Source organism: Citrus sinensis, chromosome 3 (genome assembly GCF_022201045.2).
Source record: "Citrus sinensis cultivar Valencia sweet orange chromosome 3, DVS_A1.0, whole genome shotgun sequence".
NCBI lineage: Eukaryota > Viridiplantae > Streptophyta > Magnoliopsida > Sapindales > Rutaceae > Citrus > Citrus sinensis.
In genome coordinates, this window is record NC_068558.1 from 10,414,882 (window position 1) to 10,428,011 (window position 13,130).

The 13,130-nt window shown below is 31.6% G+C and overlaps 2 protein-coding genes across 2 annotated transcripts; both read left to right on the forward strand.

Moving 5' to 3' along the window:
* The first annotated feature begins 928 nt into the window (after positions 1 to 928).
* On the forward strand, positions 929 to 5,645 carry LOC102612087 (protein SAR DEFICIENT 1-like). Its single transcript, XM_052435835.1, has 7 exons — positions 929 to 1,169; positions 1,310 to 1,385; positions 1,768 to 2,323; positions 4,158 to 4,318; positions 4,424 to 4,618; positions 4,710 to 4,806; positions 4,911 to 5,645. Exons 1-7 carry the CDS (start codon positions 1,087 to 1,089, stop codon positions 5,165 to 5,167), a joined length of 1,425 nt encoding a protein of 474 aa, XP_052291795.1. The 5' UTR covers positions 929 to 1,086; the 3' UTR covers positions 5,168 to 5,645.
* Positions 5,646 to 9,626: 3,981 nt separating this feature from the next.
* On the forward strand, positions 9,627 to 12,249 carry LOC102626327 (protein SAR DEFICIENT 1-like). The gene is made up of 5 exons (XM_052435699.1): positions 9,627 to 9,749; positions 10,985 to 11,540; positions 11,623 to 11,783; positions 11,885 to 12,078; positions 12,147 to 12,249. Exons 1-5 carry the CDS (start codon positions 9,627 to 9,629, stop codon positions 12,247 to 12,249), a joined length of 1,137 nt encoding a protein of 378 aa, XP_052291659.1.
* The last annotated feature ends 881 nt before the right edge of the window (positions 12,250 to 13,130 follow it).

Genomic DNA, 13,130 nt, shown 5'->3' on the forward strand with positions numbered 1-13,130 from the left:
TTTCCCGGAAAGTACTAACTGGTCATTTGTCCCAAAAGAGAAGAATAAATCTCTTTTGATGACTGCTCTTAGGCCGATTGTGACACATAATTAGGCATCATATCTCTTGTAGCGTTCACAAAAGGAAGCGATACAAAAATAAATGATCCATTTATTGAAGGAAAATTTCCATAATTCAGGTGGCATTAGTTGAGTTGATGGAGTTGATAAATTGTACATAAAAGCACAAGACTTGCAAAGACTTTCTTGATTGCTGTACATAGCAAAAGCCTCCTCAAATTGTTTGTGTCAAATTATCAAATATCAATCAATTGGTCATGATGGTAGCGAAGGTGAAAGCGAAACACGTGTATACATAAATTGTATGGCTATAAATAGTTAACAAAAGTGCTGCGGACCCATCAGCATTAAGGCCTGATACCAATACGATCCTTCTCAGAAATCAAAAACTTTTGACCAGTTTTCACGCGGGGCGGTCTTTCCTGTTCCTGCCAATTTTTTCCATTTAAAGGAGTCTCTATTCTCTGCATGGTACATTCAGAAGGGATTTATGTTTACTAATTATATAAATTTGCCAATCTTTTAAAATTTCTACGTCACCCGAGTCTCATTGTTATAAAAATATACAAGTAAAATATAGTTACATATACAGATTTTTTATTCATTAATAATTTATTAAAAAAATCGACAAGAAATTTAAGTTAACACTGAATCCAAAATAATTTTAATATGATTAAGCTCAACTTTAGAGGGAGGAGATGATGATTCGGTTGACTTTCAGGAGTAGTGTTGACGTCAAAGTCGATACATCATATGCATTAGGTCATTACAAATTAAACACTTGCTAGTTGCTAAGTTGCTTCTGTTATCATTCCTCGAAGCTTCATCTATATTATTTTATAACAAGTATTCAATCTTTATACGCTTTATAATCTTCGTCATAAAACCCCCCATTTCTTCCCTAACCCTAAACCAACAACTTCCTTTTCATTTCTCTCTCCCTCTCTTTAATTTCTTTACTCTGCTGCTGGATTTCTTGTACTGATTCTGATTCTTTAGCAAGAGGGGCAAAAAAAACAAAAAAAAATGGCCGCTAAACGGTTTCTTAATGGATCCGACCCGGAAGAGCCTCCTGAAAAACGAACCAGGACTAGACCTTCTTTTGCTTCGTATGTAATCAAATTTTTTCATTAAATTAATTTCTTCTTCTTCTTTTTTTTGATCGAGTTAATTTCTTATCTTATGAAATTTAATTAATTATAATTAATCATGCTTTTCAATTAAGCTTTTTCCTTTTTCTATGTGACAGTGTAATTGGAGAAGCAGTCATGGTGAATTCCTTTCAGAACTTTTTTTCAGCGTTAGAGCCTTTGCTTAGACGAGTGGTATTTGCTAAACTCCAATATTACGAAATCTTGATGGCTGCAGAATCGTATCTTTAAAATTATAAAGATCTAATATGAACTACTATTATTTTCTTTAACAACTAATGGAGTTTAATATTAATCTGTACAACACAACCGTAAGAATGGTAGGAGAATTATTTTAATAAAAAAAAATTTTAGTTTAAGTATTCATATAAATATTCTAATCCGTGCATGTTTATTATGTATTTGCATCTGTAACAACTATTTTGCTTGTATTCACATAAACCCTAAGGCAACATGAAATAATATATTTACCTATATTAAGTAAATTTAAATATAACTTAATATTGATTATAATTTGTGGTAATAGTTCTCATGGTTTACTTTATGATATGATCAGGTGAATGAAGAAGTACAGCGTGGGGTAAGCAAATATAATCCTTGCCGTTCATTAACAAGGTCTTCTTCATTGCGCATTCAAGCCCTTGAGCCATCAAGCCTCAAGCTTATTTTCAGTCAAAAACTTTCACTCCCCATCTTCACCGGAAGCAAAATCACCGACGTCGAAAACAACCCACTTCAAATCGTTGTTGTCGACACAAGATCGAACGGCCTTATTGCTCCGGCCAGTCTCCCTCAGCCAATCAAAATAGAATTAGTTGTTCTTGATGGAGACTTTCCTCCGGGGGACCGGGATCATTGGACCCCAGAAGAGTTTGAAAGCAATATCGTGAAGGAGAGAACCGGCAAGCGGCCGTTGCTCACCGGTGACGTGAATGTCACGGCCAGAGACGGGGTTGCGCCGATCGGAGACATCGAGTTTACGGACAATTCAAGCTGGATTAGGAGCCGCAAATTCAGAATTGGTGCAAAAGTGGCACGTGGGAGCTATCAAGGTGTTAGAATATGTGAAGCCATTACTGATGCTTTTGTCGTCAAAGATCATCGTGGAGAATGTAAGTACATATATCTCATCTTTACTTACATATAAAATTAAGAATAATGCATTAATTCATGAACATATCATCTAATTGTTTTGTCAACACACACACACACACACGCACATAGAATAATTGGCATTTATGTTAAAATAATTAGTCTGCTCCCTTTTCATTATACTTCTAGTGATGTGTTAGTCAACTAGTTCATGTCCTTTCACTAAAATTGTGTTTCACATGACTTTTATATATTATCAATTTGTAATCTTAAGACCTTGTTGTCTTTGTTTAATAGAGGGTTGGGGATAACTACTCATCGTCATTTGTATTCAAATAAATGATATATTACTATGCAAATATATGTCTTTAGTCAAACCCCCCTTGTGTTTGCAAAACCCCACACGCCTACTCTCTCTGCCTCCTTTTTCGTTTGTCTGGTTTTCTACACATAAGCCAAATAAGCCTGATTGTATTTTAGGCAGCTTCCTGTCTGAAATGGATCTCAAAATTAACTGTTTGATACAATTTTTGTGTCTTGGGATATGATTTGAATACTAAATTAGGATAGAAAAATCTTTGAGTATTCCTTCTTTATACACTCTATTCTGTTGGATGCTTTTCTCAAAGAAAAAAAATTAATTATATTACAAATTAAAACTTGTTGAAAACTCTAGTAAATATTTTTTTGATAGATTACACATATATGCGTAGTTATATATGTTTCCGCATGTGTGTACGTACGCACATACAAAACACATATATGTGTGTGTATGTATGTAGGGACGTATGTACGTGTGTGTTAATTTAGGGTCCATATTTGAGTCTATATGTTGTGCTTATCATATAATTCAACATTATAAGTTAGCAACCCATCAATTATTGGTTAATTTGGGCTTTTAATCTCCAGTGGAATTGGCGGTACCACATGGAACAGTTGAACATCACCATATCTCATCATCATTTTAGATTAGAGTAATAGCATTTCCTTTTCTCAATTCAAACTATTCAATCAAGTCCAGTCAAACAAACTGCTACAGTTCCATTACTTTATTGTTTGTGCTTACAATTATGCCAAACTTATGGGGCCCCATTGATGCAATCATAGAGCCACTCGTTAAGTCCTCATATGATGATTATCCTCACCGTCTGATGTCATAAGCAAAGGGAGATCGATACTTTTCTCCATAGCTTTTGTTTTTGAGAGAAGTTTTCGTTAGAGTTTTAACATTAAATTAATTGAGTATTACGAAAATTGTAGGGATAAGTGATAAACTCTTAAAACTATAGGGAAGAAAGATTATTTTGTATTAAGTATTATTTTTTTTAATTTTTAAAGTTAAAATGTAACCTCGTCTGTTAAACCAATCTTTACATGTTAATTATTATTATTCGAACTTAGATGACCGCAGTATAAAACGGATTTACAAAGCTGTGCCCAAAGGCCAATGAAGTATTTTAGGGGGAAAAAAAATTGCTATAATCCATCTACATCTGGCAGGCTGGATGTAGTCTTCAGTCAACGGTTTATTAAGTTTTAGTTTTGGTCATATAGAACTTTTCATGGATCTCAGCATCAATAATGACAGGAACACACAATCATCATATTTTGACTTGAATTTTTTTTTTTTAAATTTCTTCTATTATCTTATATTTAAAGTTTTAGATTAACCAATTACATGAGATTTTTGTTAAAACCTTGTGTCTTATCTCTGTCTGAGTCAAGGATTTATCTTGTCCAAATGGCATTTCATTTAAGACTTGCAATTACATTATTCTCATCAAATTGTCTTATGTATGCTTGAATAAATAATTAACTAATATTAATATATATTTTTGTTCCACATATATGAAGTGTACAAGAAGCATCATCCACCAATGTTAGAAGATGAAGTATGGCGTCTTGAGAAGATAGGGAAAGATGGAGCTTTCCACAAAAAACTTTCCGCTGCAGGCATTAAAACAGTCCAAGACTTTTTGAAATTGTCCATTGTGGAGCCCCAAAGACTTAGAAAGGTACATATTTAATTTTTAATTCTCAAATAAGATTTCCTTTAAATCCAATTCAAAACATACCTTAAATTTAATAAACTAATTTCTTACTGTAAATTGTTTTTTCAGATTTTGGGCCCTGGCATGTCCGAGAAAATGTGGGAAGTGACAATGCAGCACGCAAGAAAATGTGTTATGGGCAACAAGCTGTACATTTTTCGTGGACATAATTGCATCATCCTGCTAAATCCCATTTGTCAAGTTGTTAGGGCAGTGATTAATAACCAAACGTACCTTACTCGCGATCTCACTAAACTTAATAGGGTATAAAATTGATTTTTTCTTTATTTATAATATATGCGTGACTTGTAACATTAAATGTTAACTCTTGCTAATATTTCTTTGGATTTTGCAGACTTATATCGAGAATACGGTAAGACAAGCATATTTAAATTGGCGTGAACTAGAGGTAGCCGAAGGAGTTTTGAATGAGATGGCCCTGTTAACACAAGGTATATATTTATCTCTCACTGCAACTTGCAATTAGATAATTACTTGCCATTGCAGAATTTTTAGTCCTATTTTAACAACTTGTTAATTGAAAATTTATGTATAGGTGATTTGGTGGATCAATATCCGAATCATAATCAGAGCATGATCAAACCATTTCAACAAGATGGTTCCGCAAGTGATAAATCTCTGGACGTGGGGTTCCTGGTAAGCAGCAGTACTAATAATACGCAATTTGGAAGCAACGATTGGCAAATTCAGTCTGCATACATAAGTAGTGCTCCTGTAATTGGTTACAGCATCTCGGAATCATCTGATGATGGCGATTTAACTACTTCAAGGTCCTTCATCAATGGGAATTAAGATTTAGGGATACTGATCAACGATACGGTATTCGTAATATAAAAATTATTAGGTGCGAACGTTTCATAGATTCTAAAACGTGCATTTAATCAAAAGTTTCTAATTTCAAATTCGCCTTTTTAAACGAGCTGAAGTTTTCACATAAAGAATATTTATGATGTATGTCTCCTTGTACATATAGAAAGGAAATAAAGGGATACAAAAGTCTAGTTAGCTAGATTCAAGCCAAGGGTAAAGTGTTTTTGGCATAGGGTTGTGAAGATCGAGGATGTGATGGTTTTTGCTGTAAAGGCAAGTCTCCTCCCAATTGCTTTCTTTTTTATTTTCCTTTTTCCCTGTCTGCTGTTGTGAAATGTATAGGCAGATGGATGGCATAAAACAAACTGCAATGTACTTGGAATTCCTTCAACACACTCGCTGTGTAATTTATAAGTCTTTCTTGATGGTATGAATTTGAAACTCGTGTTAATCCATTAAAGATTTCTAATCAAGTACAATTCAAATTTTTAATTGCCTATATATACTTATCAAATAAATACCAATCATAATAGCACTAAATTCAAATTCACAGTGAAATGCAATGTAAACTGAAAAATCCTAAAATCTCGTTTAGAGAATAACATAATTAGATGACTATTTTTCCCCTATTTACTTTAAACCTCAATAAAATTGATATATTTGACCTTTTTTGCTTAAAATTCAGTAGATAGGATAGAGTGTATGCTGCCAATGAATTTTTACCTCTTCTTCTAATGTGTGTGTCAACTTTATCATTATCAAAATGGACCAGCCCACCACAAGAAGTGCATTGCAACTTTGCAAGTGGTTGTTTTTTTCAATCTGAAGATAACCCACTTGTCTTTACCCGCTCGGCTTTATGCGAAGGACATTATCCAAGTAACAGCCCTCACAATATTTAACTCGTCCTTCATGTCAAACTCTGATTCAAACACTCAAGTTCATATCAATTACGTGTGAGAGAGCTATTTGACTTTACAATGAAGCCCTAACATTTGGGCCTCAAACTCTGCGTCCATACATTAAAAGATGTGTACTACTTCACACCCCTCAAAAGTCCTTATCAAACCCCGTTTTCAAGGATTCCCCATTTAAAAGTAGTTTTAAGAGCCATTGGAAATCAAATAATACTGTAGTTACTCCCAAATCTGCCTTTCAAATTCTCAATAAACCTCGTGCTCCCCCTTGTCAGATCATCAACCGTTGGTCTCTCTAATTGAATTTTACCCCAAAAATATAAATCAAAGAAAAAAAAAAAGAAAAATACACATACACATGCAAAGACTTGAAGATTCGAGCTAGAAGAGAAAATAAGAGAATATCAATTATTCACCACTCATTTGATGAGTGATTTGCACTTGTACATATATTTTAATTTTATTTATATCACGGTCTTTATAGAATAAATTTTACATATGTGGCTAATTACATAACTAATTAGTCATACCTTTAATGGGTGGCAACTAGTTTAATTAACAAAACTTCGTGCTGAAATAAAAAGTATAGGATTCAAAACTCACTAAATAAATGTCAAAAAAATTGAGTTGCCATTAAACTTTAACTTACAGAAAAATAACCATATTTTTTGGATTTTGTTAAGAAGATGAATGATTAATTTCACTTAATGTCCTTATTTAGGGTGCGTTTATTTACTAGAGTAGGAGCAAAGATTGAATGAGAATTCTACTCTATAGGTTCCACCTACATTTGGAGTGAAGAAGTGAGATTCCTACTCCCATGAGAGGAGGCGGGAGTGGATTCCATTCTTATTTTATCCTTCCCTTTAAATATAACATAATTATATTTATTAAAATACAATGTTAAATCTAATATAATTATATGTATTAAATAAAATAATGTTACATTTATTTAAAAGTATTCACCACTCATTTGATGAGTGATTTGCACTTGTACATATATTTTAATTTTATTTATATCACGGTCTTTATAGAATAAATTTTACATATGTGGCTAATTACATAACTAATTAGTCATACCTTTAATGGGTGGCAACTAGTTTAATTAACAAAACTTCGTGCTGAAATAAAAAGTATAGGATTCAAAACTCACTAAATAAATGTCAAAAAAATTGAGTTGCCATTAAACTTTAACTTACAGAAAAATAACCATATTTTTTGGATTTTGTTAAGAAGATGAATGATTAATTTCACTTAATGTCCTTATTTAGGGTGCGTTTATTTACTAGAGTAGGAGCAAAGATTGAATGAGAATTCTACTCTATAGGTTCCACCTACATTTGGAGTGAAGAAGTGAGATTCCTACTCCCATGAGAGGAGGCGGGAGTGGATTCCATTCCTATTTTATCCTTCCCTTTAAATATAACATAATTATATTTATTAAAATACAATGTTAAATCTAATATAATTATATGTATTAAATAAAATAATGTTACATTTATTTAAAAGTATTAATATCATATTTATTTAAATAATCTTATTATGTTATTTAATACTATTACATTTGTTAAAAATAATAATTTACATTGTAACTAAGTTAAAATTAGTAGAAAATAATATTATTATATTCACATAGAATTAGTAATATTAGTATATGATATCTTTATTTGAAAATATATAATATTATCATATTTATCTAATATTAATAATAAATAATAATAAATAGGTAATTCTAAGAAGATATTATTTTTTTACTATGTTATCAATAATAATGTTTCATTTGTGTTGGTCTTATCAATAAATTTTAATTCACATAATTAAAATTAAAATTAACAAAAAAATTGTGATTTACATAATTAAGAACATTAATAATAATTAACTTATATGATTAAAATTAACAATAAAATAAATAGGTTATTTTAGAAATATGTTTTTTTATCCACTTTGTAATTAAAAACTACATTTCTTTAAATAAGGGTAGAATTATAATTTTAAAACATTTCATTCCTAATTTAAGACAAAGTTAACACATAAGTGAGATTCTGATTTCTACTCTACACTCCCATTCTAATTTAAGTAAACAACTAACTCTCACTCTCACTCCACACTCCCAATCTCAAGATTCTCATTCCTTAGAATTTCTAATCCAATCCGAAAAGTAAATGCTACTTTATTGTCAAAATTCAATACCCCTAATCCCCTATAAGCGATCTACAATGGATCATAAACCGTTACTTCCTATTACCACTAAAAAGGATGATTGACCGAATTTTACCTATAAATTCACTTTTGTATTCTCTTATATATAGTGAGATTTTTTAGAGTAACTAAGAATCCCAACTAAAGTTTTTGAATCTTTTGAAAAATGTAAAATGGATCGGAGGGAGATTTCAACCTCCAATTGCTCAAGAGATAGTTTAAATATGAATTCAATGATATAAAATGATAATAGTCAAATATTAGAAATGAGGTATTCATTTTCTAAATTTACATGCACATAAAGGATATTAATTTTTGTCCTATATATATGTTTGCATGCGAAATTTCAAAAGGTCAAGGATCATTATTGAAATTTAGCCTATTTCTATGTAAAATTTATGTGTCAGCCCCCTCAAGTGTATAATATTTCTATCACATTATCTTAAGTCTACCATATTTTTATTTTTATCCACTTCGAAACCAAAATCTTAGTTCTCCTACATACATGTATCATATAACGATTTTGATTCTGAATGTAGCGTATTACATAATAATGTTGATTCTCACTATTTGTGTATGTCAGAATGACATCATTATGTGATTCATCATAATGCACAACACCAACAACACTAATGTATGTAGGTATATATATGTGTGTGTGTGTATTTGTTAAGTGTAAAAGTTAATTAGAAACTGTTTCGATATATAAAACGTTTTTTTCTTAAAATAAAAGATAGATGAAGAAGACGATCGAGGAAGAGAAAGAGAGAGAATGTGAAGAAAGAAAAAGAAAGATTAAAAAGAGAGAGTTAATGATTTGGTAATTCCCTTTTGTTGAGAATGTCGATACATTTGTTGTACTATTGGGTTATAGGTGAGTTCACTACGTTGGTCACTACGTTTCATTTGCTTGGTTGCTTCTTTTATCACTCTCAGAAACTTCATTTAATATTATTTTACTAACTATTCAATCATTATACTCTTCCTATTCTTTAAGACAAAGTTTTACCGTTGATATCCCTAACCCTAACACCAACAAATTAAAACACCATATTTCTCTCTCATTTCTTGAGTTATAACAACTTGAATGTTTCTGCTTATTCTTATTCTTTAGCAATATCTCTAAAGAAAAATGGCAGCTAAATGGATTTTTAGCGAATCAATAAGCTCAGACTCGGACCAGTTTCTCGAGGAACAAACGAGGACTAGGCCTCGTGCTTCTCCATTAGTGATCAAATTTTATTAACTTCTTTCTCAATTTCGATCGTGTTAACTTCAATTTGAAACTTGATTATAATTTTCAATTACTTACCTTGAACTTAATCATGCTTTACAATTATAGCAACGATCAATTTTCTTTTTCCTTTGACAGTGCAATTGGAGAAGCGGTCATGGTGAATTCCTTCAAGGACTTCTTTTCAGTGTTAGAGCCTTTGCTGAGACGAGTGGTATGCTTAGTTTTGATAATGTTCCAGTTTTGAAATAATATATTCTTAGTTTTTTGAATTCAATCACTCATATACAAGTTTATATAAACAGTTTACAAGTATTCACGTTCAGGCATCAGCATAGATGTGATAATTTGACATTTGATGGTTATAGCAGAATTATTTGCACAAAGATTTTTTTGGGTAATTTTTAAAAACCTCCCTTGAGGTTTGAGGCTGTTGCAAGTAGATGGTGAAAATTATTTTATTTGTAAAAGACCCCCTACTGTCAGTTAAAATTTCCATTGACTAACTGTTGACTTTGAAAAGGCAATATTACCCCCAATAATAGTTTATAGACCGACATAACTAAAGTGCAAGGGCTGAAACTTATGATGCGTAAACCACTGACTTTATTTTTTTGACATTTTCGCCCTTTACAATTCCAAATATTTACAATTTCATAAGTAATTAAAACAACTATTTTCACCATGATCAAGTTATTGATATTTCCTTAAAATCTTAAAAAAATAAAATTACAAATCTTAAAATAATTTTTTTTAAGTTTGTAATAAAATTATAAATCTTAATTATTTGATATAAAAATGTAATTTTTTTAAGTTTCTAATAAAATTACAAATCTTAATTATTTGATATAAAAATGTAATTTTTTTTAAGTTTGTAATTTTATTTTTTTTAAGATTTTAAGGAAATATCAATAACTTGATCATGGTGAAAATAATTGTTTTAATTACTTATGAAATTATAAATATTTGGAATTGTAAAGGATGAAAATGTCAAAAAAATAAAGTCAGTGGTTTACGCATCATAAGTTTCAGCCCTTGTACTTTAGTTGTGTCGGTCTATAAACTATTATTAGGGGTAATATTTTCTTTTCAAAGTCAACAGTTAATCAATGGAAATTTTAACTGACGGTAGGGAGTCTTTTACAAATAAAATGATTTTCACTATCTACTTGTAACAGCCTCAAACCTCAAGGGAGGTTTTTAAAAATTACCCATATTTTTTGGTAGGCAAAAATCCATGCATAGCTACATCAGCAAATAAACCCTAAGCAACCTAAAGTAATGTATATACCTTCTTTGAGCTAGCCCGTATCTTTCCAAGGATTTGAACACTGATAGCCAGCCACAAAAAGCTGTTCGAAAGAGACGAAACATATATGCTTAATAAAGAACAGTTTGATTATTTGTGCTGATAACTCTCATGATTTGCTTTTATGGTGTATATTATAGGTAAATGAAGAAGTGGAGCGTGGACTAAGACAATATTACAAATTTCAATCTTTAACTAGGTCTCTTCCATTGTGTTTCCAGGCACTCGAATCATCAAGCCTCAAACTTACCTTTAGCGAGGAACTTTCCCTCCCAATCTTTACTGGTAGAAAAATCACCGACATCGAAAACAACCCTCTTCAAATTGTTGTTGTAGAGACAAGATCAAGCGGCCGTATTACTCCTGCCAATCTTTCTCAGCCAATCAAAATACTGATGGTGGTTCTAGACTGGGACTTTCCTTCTGGGGACCACGACGATTGGAGTCAAGAAGAGTTTGAAAGCAACATTGTGAAGGAAAGAATAGGGAAGCAGCCGTTGCTCACCGGTGATGTCAATGTTACGATTAGAAACGGGGTTGCACCGGTTGAAGATATTGAGTTTACAGACAACTCAAGCTGGATTAGGAGCCGAAAATTCAAAATTAGTGCTAAGGTGGCACAGGGGAATTATCATGGTGTTAGAATTTGCGAAGCCATTACTGAAGCTTTTGTTGTCAAAGATCATCGAGGAGAATGTAAGTATAGATACTTGAATATATAATGATTAATTAATTGCTTAAGTACCCTGTAATAAAATTAATTTTTTCCATGACAAAGTGTACAAGAAGCATCATCCACAAATGCTAGAGGATGAAGTATGGCGTCTTGAGAAGATTGGGAGAAGTGGAACTTTCTACAAAAAACTGACGGCTTCAGGAATTAAAACAGTTCAAGACTTTTTGAAAATGTCTATTGTGGAACCCCAGAAGCTTAGAAGGGTAAATAAATCTTAATTTTCCCATTAAATTTCTTATATATCAACTTCTAAGTCTATCTTAAATTGGAATCCAATTAATTTCATTATGTAAATTTGTATCAGATTTTGGGCACTGGAATGTCCGAGAAAATGTGGGAGGCGACGATAAAGCATGCAAGAACATGTATTATGGGCAACAAGCTTTATATATTCCGTGGGCCGAATAGCATCATCTTCTTAAATCCCATTTGTCAAGTTGTTAGGGCAACGATTAATGGCCAAACATTCCTTACTCGCGATCTCCCTAACCTTAATGGGGTATGAATTCTGTTCAAACGTTGACTTTCCGAACATCAATTAAAGCATGCTTATTCATAATAATAACCTACATCGGGAATTTGGTGAGAGAAGCATATTCAAACTGGCATTCTCTTGAGGTGGTTGAAGGAGTTTCGAATGCCCTACTAACCCAAGGTACATATATTTAAGGGATATTATCAATGGTTCCTCTAACTTTCAACTTAATAAGTTCGAAAATACACAGATATCAGAAGCAACCACCTATCCACTGGGGTTTGTCTGGGGGATCACAAAACAAATTTTTTCGCATACCTCCACTAGTGTATATTGAAGTCACCGGCTAAAATGGTTATTAACCTGTTATTTTCAAAAAGTTCAAGTAGTTAAATACTAATTATTCTTTTATGTAATCGGTAAATACTTGTTTAGACCCATATTTTAGACTTAATACTTATTTAATTCTTGTATTTTGGGAAAAATTTTGAAACACCTATACCATTTGTTATGCAACGGTTAAAAATTATTTTTTATTAACTTTTACAATAACACTTATAATGTTGACTAATGGAAGATAAGTGCCAAGTAAGTTAACTTTTTTTTCCATTTTATTGATGTTCTTAAGATTGTTGCTTAGCCCACATCTTATATCAATTAATTTCAAGGAGATTATTGTAAAAGTAAACAAATAGTAATTTTTAATTGCAAAATAACAAATAACAAGAATGTGGGTATTTTATAAATTAAATGGGCTAAATAGATATTTAGCCCAAAATATATGAATTGAACTGAGTATTAGGTTACCAAGTCAGTTAGGAATGTTTATTGTTACATTATTACTAGTAGAAATAATAATTAAGATTAGATCTAACTTAAGGGTCTGTTCCTTGTCATTCATAAGATGTCCACCTTAAAGCCATTAGAATTTTTGGAATCTTTGTCAATTGACTCAACTACTTTGGGGATCGTTATTTTAGTGACAACATATTCGTTCAGGGGACATGGGGGAAAAAATATGCATTAGAAATGGAAGCGTTTTACTTGGTAAAAATCCTAGGGAGGAAAGGAGCTT

Coding starts and splice junctions, on each gene's coding strand:
- LOC102612087 (XM_052435835.1), top strand. CDS start 1,087: ATGGCCGCTAAACGGTTTCTTAATGGATCCGACCCGGAAGAGCCTCCT. Junction 4,319..4,423: donor AGCCCCAAAGACTTAGAAAG/GTACATATTTAA, acceptor TTGTTTTTTCAG/ATTTTGGGCCCTGGCATGTC. Junction 4,619..4,709: donor ATCTCACTAAACTTAATAGG/GTATAAAATTGA, acceptor TGGATTTTGCAG/ACTTATATCGAGAATACGGT.
- LOC102626327 (XM_052435699.1), top strand. CDS start 9,627: ATGCTTTACAATTATAGCAACGATCAATTTTCTTTTTCCTTTGACAGT. Junction 9,750..10,984: donor AGCCTTTGCTGAGACGAGTG/GTATGCTTAGTT, acceptor TGTATATTATAG/GTAAATGAAGAAGTGGAGCG. Junction 11,784..11,884: donor AACCCCAGAAGCTTAGAAGG/GTAAATAAATCT, acceptor AATTTGTATCAG/ATTTTGGGCACTGGAATGTC.